The sequence below is a fragment of the Lepidochelys kempii genome, chromosome 7, assembly GCF_965140265.1.
Source record: "Lepidochelys kempii isolate rLepKem1 chromosome 7, rLepKem1.hap2, whole genome shotgun sequence".
NCBI lineage: Eukaryota > Metazoa > Chordata > Testudines > Cheloniidae > Lepidochelys > Lepidochelys kempii.
The window spans coordinates 55,279,596-55,307,582 of NC_133262.1; the positions used below are offsets into that span (position 1 = coordinate 55,279,596).

General features: G+C 47.4%; 1 protein-coding gene across 1 annotated transcript; it reads right to left on the minus strand.

Moving 5' to 3' along the window:
* Positions 1 to 575: 575 nt before the first annotated feature.
* On the minus strand, positions 576 to 27,252 carry LOC140915298 (broad substrate specificity ATP-binding cassette transporter ABCG2-like). Its single transcript, XM_073354880.1, has 16 exons — positions 27,146 to 27,252; positions 24,112 to 24,396; positions 23,749 to 23,808; positions 18,925 to 19,039; positions 17,114 to 17,266; positions 15,552 to 15,709; positions 13,989 to 14,140; positions 12,313 to 12,438; positions 10,952 to 11,208; positions 9,778 to 9,860; positions 9,219 to 9,308; positions 6,959 to 7,083; positions 6,299 to 6,453; positions 4,833 to 4,922; positions 3,303 to 3,421; positions 576 to 2,416 (listed from the first exon to the last, which is right to left on the minus strand). Exons 2-16 carry the CDS (start codon positions 24,381 to 24,383, stop codon positions 2,269 to 2,271), a joined length of 2,103 nt encoding a protein of 700 aa, XP_073210981.1. The 5' UTR covers positions 24,384 to 24,396; positions 27,146 to 27,252; the 3' UTR covers positions 576 to 2,268.
* Positions 27,253 to 27,987: the final 735 nt, after the last annotated feature.

Consider the following 27,987-nt stretch of genomic DNA (forward strand, 5'->3'; position numbering starts at 1 on the left):
GTGACACCCCTGCTCCAGGCCCCAGCGGGGCCATCCGCATTCGCCCCTTGCTGGCAGCCTTGGCAGAGCGGCCGGCCCTCTCTCGCTCTGAGGTGCGCCCTGTGGTGCAGAGCTGAGAGGGGCTGGGGGTCGCCCAGTGTGGACGCAGCCTTTTGCCCATGGCCTTTGCTGTGTCTATGGACAGAGGGCTCCGGCTCCAGCACGGTCAATCAGGCTCTTTCCAGGGGACCCAGGAGCCGCTCAGATCATTTTAAAATGACCAAAAGCTTTATTTCCATTCCCTATGGGGCTCACCCTGAAGAAAGCTCCACCTCATGCTGCTGAGGGAACCACACTGCTGGCTGTGTTCCTTCAAAGATCGCTACTGCAACAGAGCCTGGTGGTGCCCTAATGCCCAGCTTCGATAGAGTCGGAGTTGATGTGACACCTGGTGATGGTTCAGAGTAACAGCCGTGTTAGTCTGTATTCGCAAAAAGAAAAGGAGGACATGTGGCACCTTAGAGACTAACCAATTTATAACCATTACTAAGCAGGCTCTGCTGCCCTTTTCCTACCTGGTTATTGAGACTTTCTTAATATGTCTGTACAGCACCTAGCACAATTACTGATCTCAGGGCCAGGCAGTAATATAAATAGCTATGGATATGTTAATTAATGGCCGTGTAATACCAAAAAGTGCCTTTTTCCAGCAAACAACACATTTAAAAATGTTTTAATAATTACTTTAAAAACAAGAAGACTAATCACAAACAATTCTAAGTATCAGACAACATTATTTAGTTATTTAAACTGACCTAGTCAACACCAACATTTGTACGAACAATTCAAAGCTGCTGAGGAAGTGAAAAGCCAGGAATTGTGATTTCAGATCTAGCAGGGGCCCTTCCTTATCTGATAGTGAAAAACAGAAGCACACATGTTTTGTGGTGATAGCATGGCTGGGCTCAACTGTGATCTTGATAAGTGCTCTCTGCCTGCCACATATGACTTGCACATGCTTATCTTCAGGACAGTAAGGGTTGTCTTTGCTGCAGCGCTAGCTCGAGCTGTAACTCCAGTGTTGCCTTTAACCTGAGTCAGGCCCACACACAAAAGTCTGTAGATCAAGTGAAGTGGTGCTTTATACTCAAGCTAGCTTGGCCCGGGGGGTGGGTTGAAGCTCCACTGCTGCGGGCATCGGAGCTAGTAATGCAGCTTTTCTGTGCTGCCAACCTAATCATGCTGTGCTGCTCAAGTGTTTGGCCGCACGTCTGCTCCAGTGGAGCTAGGCTCACTTAAGAGGAGTTAACGGTGCGTGAAGATACACTCAGACTGCGGTTCCCTCTATAAAATAAACATTCACCAACATATCACACAGAGGTATCAGATTTTGTACTCTTTCCCTGTACTGAGAATAAGAAATAACTGCAGAATCTTTAGTGCTGCTATGGTGACCTTCGCTGTACATGACTTACTGGTTGCAGCCATTCACTGTATGTATAGAATTAGGCATAATATTTGTTTATTGTTGAAAAATTTCAATTCTGCAATGTTAAATTCCACAGCACACTCTGCGCCCCTGTGAGGTTGAGACCCACTGCTTGAGAAAGACCACACTAGTTGACCATGAGCCTGTTTGGGTTTGGCAGGTCCTACATAGCTGATCTTTCTTCTTTACCTTGTGGTAGGAGAGCTGATTTTGGTATGGGGAAAGCTTCTGACGTTATGATGCTACTAGAGATAAAATCTGCACCATGCCCAGTTTGCAAAGCAAGGCAATTTAAAATGTTTTCTAGTCTTAAACCTTGAAGCGCCTCACAGAACAGGCCTCTTTTGTGATCCAATAGGCACTAGTACAAACCCGATACCAGTGCAGAAAAACAGTCATTATATACCCATGATAGGCAGAATAAAGGTGATTGCCAAAATGAAATCTGGTTCACATTAATTTATATGTTTAAATATGTTTTCCTGAGATACTGCAGACAGTGGCCACAGAATAATGAAGTTATATAAATTAGAGTACACCTTTACAGAAGTGTGTAAGAGAACATGATTTTCTAACAATTCCTTACAAATAAAATAGCCAGCAATTCAACAATAGACAAGGTAAAAAATGTTACTCATATGATCACATAATAGATGTGCAAAATGTGGCCACTTGTCAAGTGCAAGAAACATCGGGCTTGAGCCGATGCCCACTGAATCTTTCATTGGTCTTCAGTGGGCCTGACAAACTTTGCAGTTTCAAGTCCTGAGGTAAATCACAGAGTAATGTAATGGGTGAGGCTAGGTGAACTTCTTCATGAATCGAAGTTTCCCATAGGCTATCAGGAGGAAGATGGTAGCCATGCAGCCCAGAGCCACTATGTTTTCCCACATGGCCCAGTTGGTAGATGCAATCCCTTGGCTTAACAGATATGTTTCACCATAACACCTGCAGGGGGACATGGGACAGACGTTAATAGTGATACTTAGCATGTTCTGCCAGAGATCTCCAAGTGCTTTGCGAAGGTGGCTACTGTTATTTCTGTTCTGCAGAGACATTTTCTCCCCAAACAGAGACACTGAGACTTATCCAAAATCACACAGTGGGTCAGTAGCAGAGCTGGGATACAACCCCAGGTCTTCTGACTCCCACTTTTCCTATCCTCTAGACCACTTTGGCTCCTTTATTGGCTTCAGAGTACCAGCAATACCTAATATGTCAGCACAGTGACCCTTTAACCGTCACATCTCACTGTATCCAGGGTTAAAACAGTTTAAGCTGGTACCTTATCTTTTTATACTCTGACTCATTTGGGTTGAAGTGTCCTACCATGAGGTCATACAGCCTGTGCTTCTGCATCATGCCGGGGATGATTTCATTCTTCCTAAACCATCTCAGATGGGAACTTTTTAACCTCTCATGACAACTCCACAGCCTCTCTTTTGTTGTTGATATACCCCATTATGGGAAAACGTGAGGATTTTTTAAAAAAATATTCTTTATAAAGATAACCCATGTCAGGCTACCAAAACTAAATTTCAGATAGGCAAAGTTCGTTTGGATGTGTTGTTGTTCGTCCTTCCCAGGCTGGGGTTCCAGGCCCGCAGCCTACAGTTCCCCCCTGAACTACAGTATATTTGCTAAAATTGCTCAGACACAAGCCCCCCAAAATCTGCTGAGGTGGGTGCCCTGCGATGCTTCCTTGAGAAAGCGGCTGATGAGCATCTACTTTCACGAGCAGTATAGTGACCCCAAGCTAATGGCTGTAAAAACTCCACCCTCAGAAAATTCATTCCCACTGAGGCCCAAGAACTGTTGTAAGCCAGAGACTTACGTTTTTCCAAATTGTGTAGCATTTGGGGAGCAATCAGCTGCATCCCCAGAGGACGCAGTAATATTCTGGGGCTTCTCACCACAGAAGTAAAGGTCTCTAAATTCATTGACTTGCAGGGCCTGTGGAGGAAAGCAGACATCATGATGTAGTAAAATACTGCAACATCATCCTACTGTGCTGATTTCAGAGTAACAGCCGTGTTAGTCTGTATTTGCAAAAAGAAAAGGAGTACTTGTGGCACCTTAGAGACTAACCAATTTATTTGAGCATAAGCTTTCATGAGCTACAGCTCACTTCATCGGATGCTGTGCTGAGTAAACATTCAGCTTTGGGTGAAATCATTTCCTAGGTGCTGCACCCTGATGAAGTGAGAAGTGCTGTGTGTCCCAATGACCTTGAGAGTTAGGCCAGTGGGAGATTTCGACTCCTGGTAGAGCCATCTAAGTTGGACAGGGACCAGTAGAAGAGCAATGTCTGATCCTTCTGGCTGGGGGTTGATCAACAGGTCAAAAAACCTATCCTCAGGGAGGAAAAAATGTTAAGTTACTGAAACAAAGCAAGGGAGCCATTCTAGCAACCAGCACGATAGACTGGGATGACAGAGCGTTATTATTGCCCTAAGCGACGCCTGATGATGCAGGAAGGATATTCAGTTTTGGGTGAAAAGCTATTGGGTGTTTCTCTTCCCTGTGGCTAATTACGCCTGGCAAACATGCAGAGTTTGCTTCTCAGGTCGGCTCGCTAGTTCAAATCCAATTTAAATAGGTAATGTTCAGCTGGAACGGCCAAGATTTTGAAGGGTGGCTAGTGATTCTGGGTACCTGATGTGAGATACCACAAAGTGCTGGGCACCCGCCCTCTGAAAGTCAGGCTCCCTTCAGGTGTCTCACGTTAAGTACCCAAACTGAGGGGCCAAAGATCACTCATTGCCTTTGAAAACCTTAGCTGTTGCTTTCTGAGAAGGTGTCTGAGGTTCTACGTGAACAGGGCTGGGTGTCCCAGCTTGGTCCTGGTGGAAGAAAAGATGGTGTGGTGACTAGGGCACTAGCATGGGATGGTACCACTGCCCTGCCTCCCATGGAAAATTCATTAAAGATGGTGAGGTGCTCAGACACTGTGGTAATGGGCGCCATACAAACAACATAGATAGATGTCCACATCACATATAGTGCCACCACACAGTGGTCACTGCGCTGGCAATCTCTGCTATCAAGCCATGGACTACTGAACTGCCCTCTCACCTATAGAGATGGTCTCTCCAGGCTAGGGGCTAAGCCCATGGGTGGGTGGCAGGATAGGGTGATTTGCCTTGCTGCTGCCCAGGTGGTACCTATTTTGTGGCTCAGTAGAGGAGTTCATTCCCTAGAGCTTCCAACCCAACACCTTTCATGAGAATATATTAACTCATAAAATTATTTTAAAAAGAGTCCTAAGCAATTACTTCAAAATAATTTTATTCACCTTAAAAAACTCTCTAGAAGGTAACACCCTGAGCACCTTATTCATTTCAGAATAACATTTTCTACTCACTGTGAGGCCGTATCTGGGGATGCTGAAGTATTTGAGCCAGTTCAGCCATCCCATGACAGAAGGAAGGTTCACCAACAGGCCAGAAAAGAGCTGAAATGACAGAAGGAAAGAGGCTGTCATGCGTTCACGCACTGACACAGATCCATACACTTTTAGGCCTTGGCAACACAAGAGTTGCGTCACTTTCACTATACCAGTACAGTTAAAGAAACACTGCTCCCCCTAGGGTGGATGCACGTGTACTGGTAAAAGTGTGCCTTATACTGGTTATTCCCCTTCCCACCTGGGAAAACGGCACCTGTATGCCAATCAAACTGCACCCACTCTTCAGGCTGTACCTGTAGAACTACAGGAGTTAAAAACCCATCACCCCACCTTAAACTCACCCAAGCCTTGAAGAAATGTATTCAAGGAAGAAACAAGTTAATGGCGAAAGCCAAAAGCAAACCAGAGCCAAAGCATAAATGGGGGGGTGAACATCCCCATTCCTCAGACTACGTGCAGCATTCAGCACAACAAAATACATCCCTTTACAGCTTATTTCAAGGTCTTTTCCCCATGACCTGGCACGATATTGTTTGTCCAGGCTGCCTGCAGTGCAGGGAAAAGGGGTTTGTTTTTAAACTTCCTTGACTGAGGTTGTTAAAGAAATCATGAAAACATTTACTTCTATTTGAGACACAGAATTTTGGTGGAAGCAGGCTTGCCTTTGCAGGCTTTGGAGGAGCTGCACCCACTAATGCCACTGGTGAATATGGCCCCTGGCAAGCAGTAAAAGGAGCCCGGTTCTCTCAGCCCAATCCTCGTTACGGACATGCTCACGTCACAGAGCCATGAGCCTCGGCAGCTTTCTTTGCCAGAAGGAAGGCTATTGACTGTGTGCACTGGTAGGGCTATTTGATGGGCCAGAACTGGAATAGCAGGTGAAATTGTGGGTCAGCAGAATTGCACTGGTATGGTGTGCTTGGGACTAGACAAGCAGGGAGCATTGCAGGTCAGGGTTAAGGTGCATTGTAGACCAGGACTGGAATAACTAAAGGTGCAGCAGCAGGTTAGGATGCGGTACACTGGATGCAGGACAGGATGGGAATAGCAGAGGGTGCAGTAGGAGAGTGGTTCACAGGCAGAGCTATGTTGGGCCTGACAACGTGGGCAAGGGGTACTGCAGGTCAGTGCTGAGGCCCATGGGCATTTGGCAGCATTAGGTGGAAGTCTAGGACTGGAATAGCTGTGTGGGAGCTGCAAGGCAGAAGTAACATGCATTGGTAGAGTTGTATGTGTGATCTCGGACTGCAGTGACAGGGGGTGCTGGAGGTCAGGACTGAGGTGCACTGTGAACAGGCAAGGGCCAAGACTGTCAGAGCTTCCCCACCCCTAGCAATCCCTCACTTCCATTAGTGCTCAATCCATCCACATCTGCCTTCCATGCAACCCCCTCTCCCCCCAGCCACGCACACAATACTCACAAGCATGAAGACAAAGCAAAGAGTGATAAGCAGATTGGCAATGGCCACTACATTCATCCCAGCACTGATAGCCAGAGACATGGCCGTGGCTGTGTAGGACACTAGCACCAGTGTCAGTATGAAGAAAAAGAACCGTCCTGCTACTGCCTGATAGCCTGTCAAAACAGCAAGAGACAGACAGGTCCGGTGAATGCCTGGGTTACAAAACCTGGGCAGCTGCTCTTGGATCCCTGTCCATGGTAGCAAGACACTTGCTTAGGCGAGGAGCAACAGGGTTTAGAGTTGGCTGCAATGAAGCAGAAGCCAGATGGCCAAGAATTCAGGAGATGAAAACTGAAAAGTAAGTTTACTGGGAGTCGGTAGCCAGCTTCACCCTGCATTCCTGCTGCCGGCTGGCCCTTTTCTAGCATGATTTCCAGCTAGATTTCACCCCATGAATTGTTTCTGTACACCAGACTGCATTTAACAGCCTCCAAACACTCGCACAGTTCAGTCTGTGCAGGGACCCTGGAGGCACTACCTCCCCCCTTTTAAAAAACATTTGTGTGGCTTAGCTGTAGAAATTAAGCATGGACGACTCAGATTCAAGACATCGAAGGTGTTTCTGCAAGAACAAGGGAGGGGAGGAAGGGCGGTTAAGTGAACGTATCAATTCTTTACCAATCATCCAGTAACTTATGCATGAAAAGAGAATGACTGGAACAGTTCTCATGGGCAAAAGGTCCCCAATCAACAAGGCAAAGAAGTATGCGGACACTCGGTAGTACCCACTGGTATACTGATGGCTGTGAAGACAGGAACACAGATTATTGTACATGTTTAGAGGTTATCAATATGGATGAGAACTACAATGAGCAATGTCTATCTGTTAATTATTAAAAAGACATCTGTAATGTCAGGATAACTGGGTTCTATTCTTAGCTCTGCCACTGACTCACTATCCAACCTTGGGTAAGTTGCTTACCTGCTCTGTGCCTCAGTTGCCCAATCCATAAAGTTTGGGGGGGGGACGACGATACTGATCTGCCCCTACAGGGCTGTCATAAGAGCTTCCTTATGCTCTGTAAAGGGTTTTGAGATCCCTGAGTGGAAGGCACTATAGCAGTCTAAAGCCTTACTATGCTGAAAAGGCCCCCCACCCCCAAAGGGAATGGTCCTGAACATTGCACAGGTGGAAGGCCAAAGGCTGGTTCTCACTGGAAGAGGATTGATTTGAAAGTTTCCCTGGCTAACTCTGAAAATCTGTTTCCAAGCGGAAGTGGAAGGCTCAAAAATTGGGACTCACTTCTAGGCCACTGACTCAAATCCAGCCCAGGTCGTAACCACAAGTCATTTGCTGTTTGCTGGGCCAGGTGAAATGAGCTGGTCTCAGGTCAGTTACCAGGGCCAAGGTGCCCCGGTCACCACTAGCACTAACAGGAGCCTGCGCTGGCAGTCTTTGTAGACAGGCCAAGCAATGATTAAGCTGTGGAGGCTGAACTCTGACAGGCCCTCATCCCTAGAGTGCTTTCTAGGGCACAGCGCTGGCAGAAATCAACCTGAGGGAAGCTGGCAGTGCTGCTGCTGAGGCTGTAGTGGGGAAGAGGCAGATGCATCCAGTCTCCAGGGGCTATCATGCCAGCACCCTATGGAGGCACTGCATACACTTTTAAGAGGTAGTTATGTGACAGCTGTCATCTTGTCAACACAGCAGGGATTGATCAAGTGAGCTTCAGAGCTAAAAGTAGGAGTTACTACAGCTTGACCCAAGGCGCTGTAGCTGAGGGCTGTAACAACTCATATCCTGTGTGAATAGGCACAGAAGGGGACCTGTAACATACACTTTCCAGTGTGTTACAGTTGCATTTCAGAGAGAGATTCCTTTAGGGGCAGCTTTAAACCACATTTGCATTACTGCTGTGATGCAAAGGGGACTTCACAGGGGCCAAGGATCTGATGCCCACTGATGTGGAAGCTATTCTTTGAGGTCTATTTCCTATCTATGTATGTGGGATCACCAGGCTCACAGTTCTGGCGTCCTTACAGGGCTGGGCCTCAATGCTAAGCCATTATGGGCAGGGGTGATGGATTCTGCCTAAAAGTGTGGGGGGGGGGCACAAGGCCCAGCTCCCTCTTTCCCCCGGGGCCCTGTCCCCTGTCCAAGCTGGAAGCCAGAGCCTGCCTGGGGAGCCTGCGCTCCTCCGCCTGCCCAGAGTGGAGGGGCCCGAGAGCAGCTTCTGGCCCATGTCCGGGGCAGGTGGAGGGTCCGTGGATTCCCATAGCTGCCTGTGCGGCTCTTACTCCGATCCAGCTCCAGCTTCCAGCCTGGCCTGGGGGCAGAGCCTCAGGGGCTGAAGAGCTGCAGCCTGGCCATTGTAAGAGTCGCGTGGGCAGCTGTGGGGGACTGTGGACCATCCACCTGCCCTGGGGCCCAGAGGGTGGGGACGCAGGCCAGGGGCTGCTCTTGCCCCCCTCCCCCTCAGCAGGTGGAGGGTCTGCGACTCCCCAGGACTGCTCTTACCTGGGCCGTGCTCCAGCTCCTGGCCTGCCTAGGAGGCAGGGCCTCAGGGGGAAGAGCAGTGGCAGTGGGCCAGGCCTGGTCAAAAAGTATGAGGGCCTTGGGCCCTCCATTCTGGTGCCCCTGATTATGGGTTGTCTTATCTCTACCTCTTGAGCACTCCTGTGCAGCTTCTTCAAATTCTGTCCCCCCTCCACTTAGCTTGGGCTCTATGTTCCCTCTGTACCATCCCAGGTTCCTAAAACAGAGCAGGGTCCCTATTTCAGTGGCACGATCTTTGATAGCAACAGAGGTTGCAGAGAAGAAGCAATGCCTCAAAGTCAGGTCCTGGCAGGTGAAACTCGTTTCAGGTAGTCTGTCAAAATTCCCACCCTCCGTCCTAAATTCTGATAAAGAAATTGTTGTGGGAGGGCTGCTACTTACACAAACAATTTCTTGTCCTTTATAAACAGCTCGATCGCTGATACACTGGAAAAGCACTGGTTTGTGGTTATAAAAAACAAGGATCCAACCCTGGAATACAAATCAAAATAGTTGAAGACCAAGGCACAGGCCAAATTCTCCAATACCATAAACCTTATCCAGGATCATAGCGCTAGAGACTCCAGAAGCCTATTATATCATCAGGGCATTCCCCTGCCAATACAGTACAGTTCCCTGACACAGGAGGTATCAGAGAGACAAGGTGGGTATGTAATATATGTTATTGGACCAACATTGCATATAGGAGATATCAGATACGTAACTGATACCACCTGTGGCTGTGCCTGTCTCTTCTTGTTTCCTTCATATTCCATGTGGGAATACTCCTGGGGCTGATGGCACAGCTGCTGCTTCAGGAACTACAGTAATGCCTGACCTCGGCACCAAAAGCTAGGATGTCAAACCCTGTTCACCCCTCCTGGATCTGAATGTAGCCCAGGGACCCGATGCCTCCCTGCTGCTGAAATGTAGCAGAGATTGACCCTACTTCAAGCCTTACCGATTCTGAATGCCACTTTGGTCTAGTTTTACTCTGAAAAAGATGGCCCCCACAATCAGGGCTAGGATGATGGTCACTGCAATCTGGAGGTGCAAAGAAAAAGGCATTGTGCAAAGGGAAGAATAGGGAGGAGTCATCGGATAAAACACAAGTCATTAGAGCCACGTACAGGGCCCAAAATTCACATTTGTCTCTGACGTTTTCGGCCAGTGTTTGGGTACAAAGATACTGCGCCAAATTCCCATCAGTTATCCCCAGGACAAGCGTAAAAGCCTTGGCCGCACCCCTCCCCAAAGAAACAGAATCACGTGCTCCAAAGTAACATTAACCCTAAACAGGGCAGAGAATTAACAGCACACTCAAAATTCAAGGCAGTGACTACATCCCCAGTGGGATGGAGAACTGACCATTTCCCTGCTACTGTCACTGTACTTGTACAGAACTAAGGCTCGGATCTTTAATGGTGCCTAAGTTGGTTGAGTGCCCATTGTCTAAGAAGGGTGCCTAGTTCCCTTAGGTTCCTGGAAAATTCCAGCCCTATTTTGACAGGTGCTTTATAAATATCGATTGACATAATGGGATTTGGAGTCCTCTGCTTTAAGATCACTGATTGGACTCCAGTCCTGGTCAGCAGGGAGCAAAAGTCATTCAGTGGCCCATGTGAAATTCTGTTTCTTGATGGACATGTGGGCTAGAGATGGCTACGAGGTCACAGGAGTGTTCTGAGAAGAACTCAGCCCACTGTCTCCCTGTGCTGAATCCTGCTTGCTGCTCATTTGTTTAGGGTTAAATAGTGCTTTTAATTACAGTCCCTGTCATTCAGGGCTGTGTAATCTGTATGGAGCAAAGACATTGTGCTTAGGAGACACCGCAAGGAGTCCCAGTTCCTCCCCTGTTTCTGCCTTGCTCCAGAGGCACTGTCATTGACTGCTGGCGTTTACCTGCCATTCAGCTCAGCCAGCCAGCCAGGGGGTCTGCTGCGATGTCTACTAAAGACCTGGAGTTTCACATAGGTCACCAGCCAGCCATTAGACAGTCACGATTTCTTGCCCCTGCTGACCAGGGCTGGATTCAAACAAGTGATCTAGCGGGGACGGCGATACCACAGCAAGGAGCCTGATAGGACCACTGCAGAGTGAGACTGGAGTGGTCCTGCTCAGCAGCAGTGTCTCACCTGTGCCACAGACGCCTGGGGGTTTCTGATGAGGTTTTTGATGGCACGCTTGGACACCCAGTAGAGCTGGGTGAAGAAGCCATTTGCATATGTGACCTCATTCATGCGCCTTGACTTCCCCTGCTCATTCTGCTGGCTGAGTTCCACTTTCTTCAGCTCTTCTCTTGTGTCCCGATACTGACTGGAGTTCAGATACTGCTGGTGCAGAGTTTCCACTACGCTCCTGTCCGCATTCTGCTCTTCATCACCGATTACCCCTAGAGTAAAGCGCCCAAGACAGGACTCAGCATGACTGGTCCAGTCTCCCATCTTAAACCCAGTACCGCTGGCTCAGTGGGATCTCACTAATGCAACCCCTGATCATGAGGAGCCTGTGAAATCTTTAGCTGACCAGGATTTGGAGTCAATGTTGGAGCTTCCCATTGGGTTTGCTCCAGGTTCCTTATTCATGGAGCCCACTAAAGAGACTGCTGGCCGGCATTGCAGACCAGGGCCCAGGTCTTCAAAGGGATTTAGGTGCCTAACTCTCAATGTAATGAATCAGTAGGTGTTAGGAGCCTAAATCCCTTTGAGAATCTGGGCCCAAGTGACAGCACTCTAGCTACCCAACTGCTTTAAAGGTGGCCGGCACCTTCTTCACTGGGTGGAGGAGTGCGAGTGTGCACCCTCTACAGAGAGATTCTGTGCAACAGGGCTTTCGCTGTCTGGCCATACAACAGACCTGTTGTATTACACAGTGCTGCACACTGCATATGCATACACGGCTACAGAAAAAGACAGTGTTTGATCATAAATCAATGCTGGCTGGTTTGTGTATGTTGCTTCCTTGAAGGACAAGCACTGTTTTCTAGTGGTCAGAGCATAGGATTAGGAATCAGGATGTCTGGGTCCTGCTCCCAGCTATCTGGCTGTCTCAGAGTTTTACACTGCTGCCCATCACCATACTATCTGAGCACCTGCCACATAAAACCAACAGCAATTACCAACATCTCTAATGAATTTCAGGGAGTCTGTGGCACTGCTCCCTTTTCAGGGTCAGAATTCTGCTTGGGCTTGAGTTTTAGTTTGCCTCTGCTACCAGTTATCTGGGTGACCACGGGCAAGTCACTTCCCACAACTCCATGCCTCAATTTTTGCCCACTGTAAAAGAGGGTTGACAGCACAAAAGCACCTTTTCAAAGCATTTTGAGAGCCTGAAGGCTCCTGCTGAAAGGTGCTATACGTGAGGGCAAAGTACGAGTAGGAAAATACAACAAAATGCCCATTCACTAGGAGAAAACAACAAAACAAAAATCTACCCTCACTGCCTGCAACTTCCCCTGCAATCTGGCCAAGGCCTGCTGTCTCATTCACTGGCTCACCTCCTCCAGTCCCTCCATTGTCCAGGCTACTCTGATCACCTCTGCTTGCGGCCACGGCGGTGGAGTCACCGTTTATCACGTCGAGGAAGAAGTCAGCCGGGTTGTTGAAGGGCTCGCATTGAAACCCTGTAGTGATAACAAGCAGAACACATTCATGTTTTAGACAGAACACTGCTTGGTAATGACCAGTTATAAGAACACTCCACCCTCCACCAGCCTCTTTCACACAAGCCTCTTGGGGTGCTTTGGAAACACTGACTAACCACAGCACCGCTGCTGGGAGGGAGGATTACCCCTTGTTTTACAGGTGGGGAAACTGAGGCATATCCATAGGTTAAGTCCACAATTTTGACAAGTCTGCATTGGTTTTGGGTGTTTAACTAGAGACACCTTGGGACTAACTATACCTGCAGCTCCCTCTGCCTTGAACTGAGATGTGGGTGCTCGGCCTTTCTGAAAATCAAGCTCAAGGTATCTCCAGTGCTCTGCAGGGCTAGACTGTCATGGTACCTACTTGGCCTGTGGAGCAATAAGGCCCCTCCATGTCGCCTCTGCTCTGCTGGGGACTCTGGCCACAGGTCAGGAGAGCAGGGCTGCTCAGCCAGCGGTGCCTGTGGCAAGTGAGTGGGTGGGTGAGAAGGGAACTGAGGGGCTGAGGAGACACAATAACACTGGTCTTCTGTCCCCCGCCACTCACTGGCCAGAGAGGAGTAAGCTGTGCACCCACACAATGAAGTGTGCTCCTGAGCACGGAGGGAGGAAGAGTGACAGGGTAGAACGTAAGGTTACAGCACAGTGACAGAGAGAGGAATAGAACCCAGGAGTCCACAAAACACTCTCCATTATCCACAGAAGCAGGGTTCCCACTGTGTAGTCATTACCCTGCTAACACAGGTGTAGGTGTAACACCGACAGACCCTGGTCGTCGGTGTGTGGGTATCGAACCTGGGACCTCTGGAGCTAAATGCATGAGCCTCTACTGCATGAGCTAAAAGCCACATGGCCCTTAGCAAAGGTTGTAGAGCAGACTCATTAATCTCTCTCTCTCCAAGTGATCTTGGTGCCAATAGATGGGACAGAACACCACACCCAGGAGGTGTGTGGGTTACATAGGCACCAACCACAGTGCTTTTCACCCTTTGTAAGAAATACCCTCTTGAACATGATCTTCCCTGCCAGTCTCCCCACCTTCTCAGCAGCCTTCAGACCTGCGGACCCTGCACCCAGATCCCCAGTGGTCCAAAGACCTCAGCGTGAGACCCATTGAGATAACCCTGCCTGGGATGCACATAACCACCTAACTGTAGTGACCTTGTCATTTGTTTACTGAGCTTCTAAGTGTCTGGGAGCCTGCTGTCGGCCATCATTTTGCGAGGCAGATTGGATACAATGAGCCCACAAGGGGATATACCCTGAGCTCTCATGGAGACCTTACTTTTGTTTTTTTGCTTTTATTAATCTACATAAAACTCATTCAGACTGGAAACATGGGGCTGCTTTTTGTGTCTAGAAAATGCAGCAATGGGCTAAATGTAGCTGGAGCTGATCCATTGCTATTAAGGATCAGACACTAAGCAATTAAAATAATTTGTTACCTTATCTCTTGCCATGTTTTGAGACGTAAGCACTTAAATATAATAGGGATTAGCATTATTGCATTTGCACTGCAGACTTACCGATAGAACTAAAATAGTTCAGGGCTTGCTTTGCTGGACCATGATACAGCACCTTTCCCAAAGCCAACAACGTCAGGCTGTCAAAGAGCTTGAAAATGGAATAGCGGGGCTGGTGGATAGAGAAAATGATGGTCCGACCTCTTCTCGAAAGTCTAGGATAGGAGCAAAGAGTACAAATCTCAACTGTGCCCATTGTTTGCCAGAAGCTGGGAATGAGCAACAGGGGATGGATCACTTGATGACTACCTGCTCTGTTCATTGCCTCTGAAGCAATCTGGCATTGGCCACTGTTGGACGACAGGATACTAGGCTAGATGGACCTTTGGTCTGACCCAGTGTGGCTGTTCTTATATACATATTTCAGAAGAGAGGGCAAGAGGATCTGGTCATTCACGGTCATTTCTCTTAGCTACTGTTTTAGCCTAGTCTACCCAGACCACTATTACCTAGTTTTCCTTTGAACTAAGTTTGCTGAAAGCCCTTTCACTGGGTGAACATAGTGTTGAAGAAAGTGCCAAACTGACAGCCCTGAAGGCTTTTGCCCTCAGAACAGATACAGCATGGGCAGCAGCTGGGAAAGCTTCCCCTACAATGCCCAGCCAATAAGCTGCAAGCCTGAGAGGGAGGGAGCCATCTCTGGTGGAATGAGAGATTCAGCAGCCTTTCTGGAATGGTTGTTATGGACAATTTGGCCCTATCTACACCCAGCAGTCAGTCCATCTACAGCCTCAGTTACGAGAGACCAGAGGAAACCTGTTATCAGCCATGGCCCATTTTCCTAACGTAGGGAGGAAGTCTGGGCAAAACATTTTGTACAAAACTTTTTTGGTCCAAAACTGCAGATTTGGCAGCATCAAAACATTTTATGTCCATTTCATTAGATTGTTTTGGTCCAAAGACCTAATATATATATATATATATATATACACATAATTTTTAAACCGGAATTCTTTGACAGTTGTGAAACAAAATATTTCGATTTTTTGGTTTGAAGTGATTTCTTTTGTTTCAAAATTTCCTTTCGTTTTATTAAAACACAAACTGGTGAAAACTAAAATTAAACTTTTCGATTTTGTCAAGATAAAGTGGCTCATTCAACCCAAGAGGATTTGGGATTTTTTGAGTCTTCCATTTGCTGAAAATTTTTGAAAAGTTTAATTTTTGGTTCAACCCAAAACAAATTTTGCTATTGTTACTTCTTGGAATTGCCAGCAAAACTGAAAAATCCACCATTGGACAGCTCTAGTCGCTCTGAGTGACAGCCAAAAAGTGACTAGACCATGAGGACTGAGCTCTCAAATCCTCCCTGCTCCAGAGGTGACCTCTTTGGGACAGAGCTGGGGTGCATTGGTTGCAGTGGGAAGCTGGCAACGGGACTGTCCATACTGTGGCCGTTCACTGGGCTTCAGCTCAGAGCCCTGAAGAAGTCAATGGGCTTTGGATCAGGCCCTGAGAAAGAGACTGCCAGGCCAGCCTCTTTCACCAGCACTAAGACTAGGAAGCCAAGGGTTTAGATGAGCACAGAAGCATTGGTGTTAGATAATAAACCCCTGCAGCTCCTACCTTTTTAGGAGGATGAGCACCGCGTTGGCTGTGCTAGCATCCAGGCCAGTGGTGGGTTCATCCAGGAACAGGACTGGGGGCTCCGTGATGAGCTCCATGCCGATGTTGGTTCTCTTCCGCTCCCCGCCTGACACCCCTCGGATTAGTTCTGTTCCTACCTACAGCAAAGAGTTTTGTGTTTGGTACCTGGCTTTGCTGTGGAGCACCAGGGTTGCCATGGCAAGCAGCAGAGGTGAAAGTAAGCCAGTATGGTCCGGTACGGTATACCGGCAAGAGCTGGTACACCGCCAACTGTACTGGCTTCCCCAGGCTGGTGATTTAAAGGGCTGGGGCTCCCGGCAGTGGCTGGAGCCCTGGGCCCTTTAAATCGCCACCCAAGCCCTGCTGCCAGAGCCCTGGGGTAGCGGCGGCAGCCGGGAGTCCCTGGGGCTCCGTCAGCGATTTAAAGGGCCCGGGACTCAGTTGCGGTAGCAGCAGCTGGGAGCCCCAGTTCCTTTAAATCACCGCTGGAGCCCCAGGCTGTTGCTGCTACACCAGTGCTCCGGCAGCAGGGCTCAGGTGGCAATTTAAAGGGCCTGGGGATTTAAAGGCCCTGCCTCCGGTTGAGGCCCCGCCCCCCTGCTCAGGACTCTGGCATATCGGTAAGTCCTTTAAGTTACTCTCACCTCTGGCAAGCAGTCCCATTAACTCCCAGGGGACTAGCCATGTCTGCAAGCGCTAGGCCAAGCCGTGCTTGCTGGATCCTGTCCTCAGGGGACACCATAGCGGCAGTGTGGAGATCATATACAAGAGCAAATATTTCAAACACAAGTTGTGCTGCTGGCTAAAGGCAGCCTGATTTTCAGAGATTCTGAGCACCGGCAGCTCCCAGGGAACCAGAGATGGGGCAAGGATGGATTCACCCCATTGTGGGATGGGCCCCATAGCCTTTTCCACTGTGCGGTTGAGTGCTCAGCTACCACAGTGATGGGCATGGCATAAGGGCCTGAGTAGACCAGAGGGGACAATGACGACACCTCAGCTGAGATTGCCACCTGGGGCCCTTCTGACCCCTCATGAATTTTAGCATCATGACCCCGACTTTCTCACATCGTACCGCAAAGCCAGGAAGTGGCTGGCAAAGGAGAGAGCCCTGTGATCTGGGGGGCTGTAGGCAAAGTTCTTCCCCTGTTCCTACATAGCACATGCACACTGGACATGGTCCAAGCTGCCCCACTTCCTGGAGCTCAACAAAACCTAAAACTGCCTTCATGGCTCAGCTGTTCCTACTGTCTTCTCTGCAGGATCCCTCCTACCCTAGTTTTCTCAGCCTTAGAGAGAGACACAAACTCTTTTATATCTCTGGCTTGGAGCTAATGGGATGCAGCTGAACCAACATCAGAGTGAGCCAGCAAAAGTAACTCTACATCTCTGTGCTGGTTGTAGCCCCTGAGTGCAGGGCAGCTCAGCAGAATAGCCCTGCATTCCTACCATGGTACAGTGCCCATCCCCACTATAGGGGTGAGAAGTTAGGATTCTGAAGCAGGTTCTCCCCCTGACCCCTCCTCCCGGCAGGTACTCGCCTTAGCATCAGCTACTTTGCTGAGCCCCAGTTCAGTGATTATCTGGATGACCCGCTCTTCCTTTTCTTTAAAGCTGATGGAGCTGGGGAGGCGCAGGGCCGCAGAGAAGAGTAGATTCTCCCTCACAGTCAACGTGCCCATAACCACGTCATCCTGAAAACAATGCAAATTCACTGCTGAAAAGCCAAGGACATTTCAGCTCAGTCCCAGGCACCTTGTTATTTGCCTTTCTGTAGCAGCGAGCGACCCCAGCAGGGATCAGGGCCCATTGTGCCAGGAGCTGTACATACACACAGTGAGGGTCAGCCATTGCCCCAGACAGCTTGCAATCTGAATAAACAAGGCACACAAAGGGCTACAGAGATGGGGAAGGGACTCACACAGCAGGTCAGTAAACAGAACCCAGGTCTCTTGTCCCCTAGCCCGATGCGCTATCCACTAGGCAACACTGCTTCCCACAAAGGCTGCTGTAGTGCTGGAAATGCAGGCTATGCAGCTTTGCACTGGGAGGTCATTTGTCATGTAAGTTACTGTGGGCCTGACTCCCAGAGGTGCTGAGGACTGAGAACTCCAGCTGAAGTTGCAAGTACTTAGTCTCGATAGGTTGAAAAGCAGCCCCTCGGAGGAGCCAAGGCCCCCAATATGAGACTGAGCCAGCGAAACACTTTTAACACCTATTGGCTCCAGCTGCAAGTCATACTCAACCCCACAAAGCACCAAAACTGTGGGTGGAATCCTGGCCCCAATGACATAAATGGGGGTTTGCCACTGACTTCAGCATCACCAGTGCTTCCATCCGACATTCTTCTGTAGCACCTGGTCAGGAAGCACCACCCCCACTGCTCTCAAAACGCAACTGTTCAACACAGTCCTGGGCACTTCGATCAGATTAAACCTGTCAAATTTGCACATATCTGTGCAGCTTCATAGCATTGAAATTACTATTTAAGGCTTGCAAGCCAGACCTTCAGCTGATGGAAATCAGCAGAGTTCCATAGACAATGCTTAGGTACATCAGCCAAAGTGCTGACTCTGTGGATAATTAATATGGTTCCAAGGCAGGAGAGGAGCAGATATCTTTAACCCGCTGACGCCCTTCATCCACCTACAAAGCAGAAAAAAGGGGGGGGCACAGCCCAATAATTTTCCCCATATGCAGGTCACTTTGCATTTTGCTTTGGTTGCTTTATAGATAGCCGGTGGGTTGGAAACTGGAATTCTTATGGGAAAAATCAAAATCCTTCACACTTTCTAAGAGCTACGGGGGAATGTTTGGATCCTGGGACTTGACATCAGCTGGAGGATTGAAAGCCAACATCAATTCAACCTCTGTTTTCAGCTGCTGCTTTAGTTGCCAAGTTCAGGTATATTCTCTTTGCCTCTCCCAGCTACCTGAATTCTAGGTTATCATTGCTACTCTGGAATGAGCTGAGTCCACCATTTTAATCTCGTTCCACGATTCAACTGGCACTTCCTGCCTGTAACGTGGTAGGAGTGAGGCTGACCAGAGTCTGAAGAAAATCCTTAGAGCTCTTGTTGCTTCCCAGCTTTAGCAAGGACTAGATATAGTAAAACATCTGATGACAACCACCCACCTGCATCTGAAGGGCCCTGCTTGAGATGTCTCTGCCTGTGGGCCATCACCTTGGTTAAAGAACCATGTGACCATGTAGGAGTCTGGATGCCACTTTTCCATTCTCATGCAACCCCCTTTACAAAGACTTCACACCTTGACCACTCTTGATGACCAATATCTCTGCTCCTCAGCTTCTCCCAGCCAGGAGGCAGAGAGAACAGAAACAGACACTGACCTGCACGACATATCCTGAGATACACTTGAAATTCGGAGGTTGCGGGAAGCCATCTACGAATACTTGCCCAGACAGGCCAGCAGGGTCCTTTCTAGCAGCCAGCACATCTAGGAGACTAAAGACAAGCAACAGTCCTTAGGTTCCTCCATAACTACTCTTATTTTCATTGGGAAAATCATTTCGCAATTAGGGATAATTACTAAGGCTTTAGAGTAACAGCCGTGTTAGTCTGTATTCGCAAAAAGAAAAGGAGTACTTGTGGCACCTTAGAGACTAACCAATTTATTTGAGCATGAGCTTTCGTGAGCTACAGCTCACTTCATCGGATGCATACCATGGAAACTACAGCAGACTTTATATATACACAGAGAATATGAAACAATACCTCCTCCCACCCCACTGTCCTGCTGGTAATAGCTTATCTAAAGTGATCATCAGGTGGGCCATTTCCAGCACAAATCCAGGTTTTCTCACCCTCCACCCCCCCCACAAATTCACTCTCCTGCTGGTGATAGCCCATCCAAAGTGACAACTTTTTACACAATGTGCATGATAATCAAGTTGGGCTATTTCCTGCACAAATCCAGGTTTTCTCACATCCCCCCCACCCCCATACACACACAAACTCACTCTCCTGCTGGTAATAGCTCATCCAAACTGACCACTCTCCAAGTTTAAATCCAAGTTAAACCAGAACATCTGGGGGGGGGGTAGGAAAAAAACAAGAGGAAATAGGCTACCTTGCATAATGACTTAGCCACTCCCAGTTTCTATTTAAGCCTAAATTAATAGTATCCAATTTGCAAATGAATTCCAATTCAGCAGTTTCTCGCTGGAGTCTGGATTTGAAGTTTTTTTGTTTTAAGATAGCGACCTTCATGTCTGTGATTGCGTGACCAGAGAGATTGAAGTGTTCTCCGACTGGTTTATGAATGTTATAATTCTTGACATCTGATTTGTGTCCATTTATTCTTTTACGTAGAGACTGTCCAGTTTGACCAATGTACATGGCAGAGGGGCATTGCTGGCACATGATGGCATATATCACATTGGTGGATGTGCAGGTGAACGAGCCTCTGATAGTGTGGCTGATGTTATTAGGCCCTGTGATGGTGTCCCCTGAATAGATATGTGGGCACAATTGGCAACGGGCTTTGTTGCAAGGATAAGTTCCTGGGTTAGTGGTTCTGTTGTGTGGTATGTGGTTGTTGGTGAGTATTTGCTTCAGGTTGCGGGGCTGTCTGTAGGCAAGGACTGGCCTGTCTCCCAAGATTTGTGAGAGTGTTGGGTCATCCTTTAGGATAGGTTGTAGATCCTTAATAATGCGTTGGAGGGGTTTTAGTTGGGGGCTGAAGGTGACGGCTAGTCACCTGGATTTGTGCTGGAAATGGCCCACCTGATGATTTGCTGAGTATTTGCTGATGATTTGATGAGTATTTGCTTCAGGTTGCGGGGCTGTCTGTAGGCAAGGACTAGCCTGTCTCCCAAGATTTGTGAGAGTGTTGGGTCATCCTTTAGGATAGGTTGTAGATCCTTAATAATGCGTTGGAGGGGTTTTAGTTGGGGGCTGAAGGTGATGGCTAGTCACCTGGATTTGTGCTGGAAATGGCCCACCTGATGGTCACTTTAGATAAGCTATTACCAGCAGGACAGTGGGGTGGGAGGAGGTATTGTTTCATATTCTCTGTGTATATATAAAGTCTGCTGTAGTTTCCACGGTCTGCATCCGATGAAGTGAGCTGTAGCTCACGAAAGCTCATGCTCAAATAAATTGGTTAGTCTCTAAGGTGCCACAAATACTCCGTTTCTTTTTACTAAGGCTTTGCATTTCTGTTGGGCCTGCACTGTAATTTGCTCAGAGCATGCTGTGAACTGACTGATCTCAGCTACAAGCAGTGCAAGAGGCATTAGGTTCAGGCCTCAACTGCACTGGGATTTTAGCCATTGGAACAAACTCTTACTGTAGGTGCAAATCATGTTGCACTCGTGTAAATAGTGCCTACAGCTAGGAGATTGTCCTGGAGCAGCCACAACACTGGTAGAGCTGGGTGGTAGTTTGCAGCCAAAATGTTTTTCTGGTGAAAAACGCAAAGATTTGATGACAGCAAAATTTTTCAGGAATTCCTGTTGATTTCACTGCATTGTGTGTAAAAAAACCCCAAACCACAAAAATATTCTGAAAGTCTAACCATTTCATTTCAACATTTTCAGAGTGAAACGGTTCCATTTTTTAAATTGCAAATAACTTGTCCTTTTGAACTTTTCCTGTTTTATTTTTTTAAAAATTGAAAGCAATAAAAAAATGCTCAAAACTGAAAAAAAATTTTAGATGTGGGTCAAACATGATATTCTGTTGGAAACCAATATTTTTTGACTTTCTGATTCACCAAAAACGTCAAACATCATTTTCTGTTCAGCCAAAACCAATATTTTTTGGAATGACAAGTCAACTGAGAATTCTGTTATTCACCCTACTCTAAGCAGTGGCTTTAATCCCAGTGGAGACAAGGAATGAGTCTTTCTGCTAACAGCCAAACTCAAGCTAATTTTTTATAACTCAGAAATGTGCTGTATAAGTTTCCTATCCATTGTAAATGAGGAGCAACTATATATATGTGTGTATATATATATATATATATATATACACACACACACATACAAAAAGAGGTGAATAAAACACTATTACCAAAGTGAACTCTTAGGTTTGGTCTACACTTAGAATTTATATTGGTATAGGTATGTCGGTGAATAGCAACAAAACCGCCAGTATAGATGCAGATGTATACAGAAAAGTACTTCTTTCAATGTAGCTAACAATGTTCCTACATCGGAGGAAAACTCATTCTGTTGGTGTTTGCTGTATCTACGCTGACAGGCCTATGCCGACGTAGGCTCTGTAATGCAGACATAGCCTTATGCAGATAGGATTTTGTCCTATCCTGGGTGAATACAAATGGATGCTTTTTTGAAAAAAATTTAGATATCAAATATTATTTAAATCAGATTTTTTTGGTTTTATTTAAATTGTAATAAGTATTTTTAAATATACATCTGTTTCAATGAAATCTGAATTTAATGCAAAATATGTTAAGGCCTAAACATCTTATAATCTCATAAAGCATTTAAATATGACATAAATATTCTGTTTTGTGTGTTTAATTAAATTCTAGTTGCAGCTTGACACAAATCATGAGCAAAACATTAATTATCTATTAAATAAGCAAGATATCATTCACCTTTTTCTAACATACTAAAATGTACAATTAATAAGAATCTGAAAACATTCTGCTCTATAATTGCTTAAATAAATGTATATAGTTGTAGTGTACCCTTGTAGGCTGCAAAAAGATGCACCAAATCTAGCGTAAAAGCTCTCTTTAGTGGTAAATCAACATATTTTAATAGCTATTTCAACAAATGAGAAGGCACCTTTCTTTAGAAAATAACTGAAGTACAAATGGAAAGGTTGATGAAAATTGCTGATTTAAAACGAGGCTTGCCACGTGGTGATTTAAATCATTATTTCAATCATGGATTTAACTGGCTTTGATTTAAATCACTCTACCCTGCTGGGAGGAGTTCAACGAAGGCTGTAAGAGACCATCTCACCCCCCACTCTGATCTTCCTGGGTGATGACCCTGCTCTAGGCCTTGCATTGCAATGATCTTCCATGAGCTACTTTGCCCATCACTGTCACTCGTACATTGACCACCGTGGTGGTGAGAGCATGGCAATGCAAGACTCTTTTCCTCCCACACAAGAGCAAGTCAACAGATCCAACTTTGAAATGGAAGTAGCCTACTTTGTACTTCCCTAGCGTCTTTCACCCAGGGATCTCCAATCACTTTACAAACATTGCTGCAGCCCCTCTGCACCCCTGTGAGACAGGAAAGTATTATCATCCCCCATGCTACAGATGGGGAGAACAAGGGAAATCATTTGCTCAAGGTTATGGAGCAAATCAGTTACAGAACCATGAACAAAACCCTGGGGTCAGACTCTGCTCCCTCCCAGAGCTGGGAATAGAATCCCAGAGTCCTGCCTCTTCTCTAAGAACTAGACCAGTGTTTCCCAAACTAGGGACGCTGCTTGTTCAGGGAAAGCCCCTGGAGGGCCGGGCCGGTTTGTTTACCTGCCGTGTCTGCAGGTTCGGCCGATCGCAGCCCCCATTGGCCGGGCACAGCGAACCGTGGCCGGTGGGAGTGGTGATCGGCCGAACCTGCAGACGCTGCAGGTAAACAAACCGGCCAGCCCGCCAGGGGCTTTCCCTGCACAAGCGGTGTCCCAAGTTTGGGAAACACTGGACTAGACCATGGGTTCTCAACCTGGGGGTTGTAACCTGATAGAAAACAGGGAGTCACAATCACCCTGGTAAACAGGAGACTACATGGGAGGGGGGTCCAGAGTGGCTGCAGTATGGAAATGGTTGAGAACCCCTGCGTGAAACTACACTCTCAGTTGAAGCCCATGCAATGTGTATACACCGGCCATGAATAAATTTGGGCTGGAAATTAGCAGAAGATTTCTAACTATCGGAGGGGCAAGATTCTGGAACAGCCTTTGAACTGGAGTAGTGGGGCAAACAACCTATCTAGTTTTAAAACAGAGCTTGATAAATTCATGGCTGGGATGATATGACGTGGCTGCCTGTGACAGCAGGGGACTTGATCCAGCAGGTTCCTTCCAGACCTATGTTCCTAAATCACGAAGGTGCCTTTCCAGGACCATAGATTTTTCCATCTATTCTCCTCCAGCACCCAATGAGTTGAGTTTCCACCTAGGACTGTTCATTCTCCATTGGAGGAAACCAAAGAAATACTCACGAGGATTTGCCGCTCCCTGTTGGTCCCAGGATAGCATTCAAACCCGACTTCATAATGCCACTGGAAGAGAAGGGAAACAGTTATTTGCAAATGGGGATCTGCCTCCGGGGAGCCCCTGGCAGAACCGGGGCCTGACTTTGGATCCAAACACATTCCTTGGGGTGGGAAGTTTTAGAAAAATTATGAATAAAAAAGTGAAACATCCTCCCTCACGCCAATTTGAAAGCAGTAACCATGTTCCCTTCCTTGTCCCTAGTCCTCAGTGGCATAAAGGAGGCTTCTGCAGGAGATGATGCCTCTCCCCTCTAACAAATTTCACTCCTCTCCTTTCTCCAAAAGAGATTTTGGGATGCATGAACTTACCACACATTGTGGAGAATCTTCTTCTCCACCGTTGTCCGTTTGCAGAGGGGCCCATGGGACTGTTTGATGGTGTACTGGATGTCATGGAAGCTCACGACAGAGCCCCTAGGGCACTGAAGGGATTCTCGTGTTGGGATAGAACGCAGGAAATTGCCTGCTCCTTCTTCCTCCCCGATGGATAGGATGCTGTGATTGGCTGTGCCTGACCTCATGTCTTTGTTACAGAGGCTGAACTCCACTGGAGGAAGGTCAGGGTGCTCCACAGCTCCCATCTGTTGGAATTGACTGGGTGGGAAACATTAGAAAAAGGGCAGAAAATAAAAGTTTTTTGTAAGAAGAAAAACAATTTTGAATCTTAAAAAAAAAAAACCAACCAAAAAACCACCCCAGCTCTGAAGCTCAGATCCAGGCTTCACTATCATCCAGAACAACACACATGGCAAGTGTGAAGAACCGGACCTGTACATGTTTGGGAAGCTTAGATTAGCAAGAGGAGTGACTGAGTGAGGTGGAAAGTCACAGCCACAGGTAGGGATTTGGGGTGAGTGTGACGGCTGCCATCCTGGCCTACAACAGGGGACTGAACCAGCTAAAAACACGCACTGTTACAGCTAGAAAGCACTGTTGCTGGGCCTGTGACAATTCAGACCCTCGCGGATTGGCATGGAGGTGACATGTAGCAAAGCACACACTCACCAGTAGATTACAAATTAAGCCACCTTATACTTGTGAAACTTCGAATAGGGCAGATCAGTCACTCAGGGCTTGTCTACACACACAAGAGGTACCAATATAACTATACTGGTACAGTTAAAGTAACACAACCCCCCCCCCATGCATATGCCAGTACATCACTAAATAGGTACTTTATAGCAATACAGCTCTTCCCATCAAGGAAGGGGAATAAGCTATATAATAAATAAACCCTTCAGATCAGCTTTATCAGCCAAGGGAGGAGCAGGGAGATTTTTTCAAGTGGTAGATAGGTGTCTTGGACAATTTCCTCTGAGAGTAATATCCCATGATGCAGTGGGGGCTCTATTGAGGATTGGGGTAAATGTTACATGCTCTTGCAGGAAGCTGATCACAAGGGACTGACCAGCTAGCCAATTTAGCCACCAAGTGTCCCGCACTAGCCCCTGGGCTGAGGCTTGGTGTAGGGCAGTTGATGGGTGAGCTGCGAGGGAGCTTGTCTTTCCAAGAATGCGTAGAAATCCCTCAACGCTCTGCCCGTATTTCTCATCCCCATGGCTCACCTACTCACCCCGCAGTCCCTGTAAGCCGAAGGGAAGAGGTGACTGAGGGAAGCAGAAACTGGCTTCAAAGGCAACCTGCAAAGGAATTAAGAGGTGGTTGGACTTGTGCCCTGCTTGTGTTTCTTTGTGATGGATAAAGAAGGCCTGAAAGGCTGGGGTGAGGGTTTTGTTTAAGTAATGTCAAAATTCTGCTTTGTTTTGTTTTTTTCTCTTAGAAAGTCACTAATGTGAGTCTGGTCTCCTCCATTGAACTGATCCGGTGGAAGGGGAAGAGCTGCTTGCCACATTCGAAATACAGAGCTTGTCTGTCCCGAAGACCATGTAAGAACTGGAGAACCAGCGTGACGTCACCAGAGTCCTGAGTTCACAGCCATTCAGGTGGTTGAGCTCTTTGTAAGTTTCTCTTTTCCTCTGAGTTTCCTGGAGCGTTAATGATTGTTTGATAACAAAGGTAACTTATATTATCAACAAGTCCTCTCGAGCTAGCTTCGCCTTAACATACACAGGCTAAAACATGACAGGGACAAAGCTACAGCACTGCAGCTACACTGCTATAGCACTTCAGTGGAGACACTTACGACAGCGGCTGCAGGGATTCGCCTGTCTCTGCACTAAACCACCTCCCCTAGGGGTGGTGGCGGGGCTGACGGAAGATCTAATGCTGTCTACTTGGGGTTTAAGGGCGGCTTAGTTACATCTCGCAGGGAAGTGGATTTTTCACACCCTCAAGCAAAGTAGCTGGGTTGATCTAATTTTCTAGTGTAGACCAGCACGGTTGCACCAAAGACATGATTTTAAACCGATTTAGTTAAATAGGTGCAGCTCCGTGTGTGGACACGTCAACTGATTTAAACCAGGCTTAGATCAGTTACAAGAGCAAGCTAACCAGTTTTAAACCAATATAAGGTGTCCACACAGGGGTTTGCCTTGGTTTAACTCAATTTGTAAATTCAACCAGGACATGTACATCTGTGTGTACACAACCCAAAGTCTTTATTCCAGGGTACATTTTTCAGGTTTGGCATTCTGACATGGGCTAGTAAATGGCGAAGGGCTGAGAATAGGAGAGGGGAGACATCTGAGATAAGCCAGAGGCAGTGGGGAGGGGTTCCCTTTGGGGAAAACTCAGATAGGAGCATTAATGTTCTTTCGCACAAAGCCCTAGAATCAACCAGAAAGAAAAGAGCCAGGAGCCCAGCTACAACCCCAGATCTCATAACTTAAATGATCAGGGGTCGAGCTCCTTGTTCGCTTCAAGCAATATCTGAATGTCCCAGGCATTAAGACAAAGGAAATAACAAAGAGCCACCCTTTCCTCTCAAAGTACAGTGAAACAAGATGCAAAAGTGTCTCTGTCTGTGCTGCTCCCAAAGGTCTCCGTGGGACCTGGATTTCCACATTAACCACAAGCTAAAGAACTGTATTTCCATCAGCTGTTTTAAATGTACAAACAAACTACACTGGACAAAATGCTAGTCTGTCCTTGTTAAATACTATTCAGGAGCACCCACTGCCGCCAAAGAAATGTCTGAGACAGAATAATTTCAGATGAACAGATAAATCAATCTGTATTTTCACCTATTGTAGCTGTTTACTGGGTGCTCATCAACGCTCTCTTGGTTTTCCTTCAGTTAACATTTTTAAACACTGAAATGAATCACTCTATAAAATAGCCATCTTCTCCCCAAAGCTGAGCTGCAGAGAATGGCAAATCTTTGCAATCCATACACTCTCCCCATGTCCCAGACCCAGGAGCAAAACCCCGAAGGAATCATCACCTCTTTGTTCCCTAGATCTCAGCTTTGCTTCCTCTCAGCTGCTGTATCCGGAGGTCTTCCAACAGTGAGTGTGCGGAGTGTGATTCTCTACTCTGTGGCGTGCGGTTCAGTTCAAGTTAGTTACATAAACTGCTTGCTTGCATGCCAGCTGGTGGGAGTGTCGAATTACTGCTCTCATGCAATCCACCCCTGGTCACTGGAGAAAAAGTCGCCTGTAAAGAGCCAGCCTAGCCCAGTGGCACGTGCCTTCTGCTTTGGGGACATCAGATCAGGACCCTGGAGTGACACCAGTACTGCTGGGAGCAGATGGAGCTGGGACTCCACCCCCATTCGTTATCAAACTATCCCTGCAGATTTGGCCAAACTCCCTTGGCCTAGCTCTTTGGGTGACCTCAGCACCAGCCTGACATTTACCAGCACACTGCCAGTTTAACACGTGTTCGCCAGCAACGCAGAGCAGCAACTGCCATGGCATCTATACTCAAACCTCCTAGAGCGATTGCCCTCAGGGTTCACGTCTGGTCCACAAAGCAGGCACAGCTCTAAGCCGCAGGGGGCCTATTCACTTCCAAATGCGGGTTGGAGGGCAGCCACACATCCCCCATCAAGGAGATGACAGGGTTTTGAAGGGGACACACCAGCCTCTGCAGTGAGGGGGGAACAGGAGGGGCTGTCCACCCCTTGATGGACCTCACTCCCCACTCTGGGTGCTGCTCGTGGTACACCTGAAGCCATGATACCTCTGGGAGTGGTCGTGTCACATCTCGTTAGCTGAGCAGGGTTGGGCTGTTTGAGACTTAGCTGGGAGATGTACAAGGAACACATTGGCTCACGAGGCTACG

Bases quoted from the DNA above. Each gene is read 5' to 3' on its own strand.
- LOC140915298 (XM_073354880.1), bottom strand. From the start codon at position 24,383: ATGGGAGCTGTGGAGCACCCTGACCTTCCTCCAGTGGAGTTCAGCCTC. The intron at 12,439-13,988 runs GTAAGTCTGCAG...TTATCACTACAG, and splicing joins GAACTATTTTAGTTCTATCG to GGTTTCAATGCGAGCCCTTC. The intron at 3,422-4,832 runs GTGAGTAGAAAA...TTTCCTCCACAG, and splicing joins TCCCCAGATACGGCCTCACA to GCCCTGCAAGTCAATGAATT.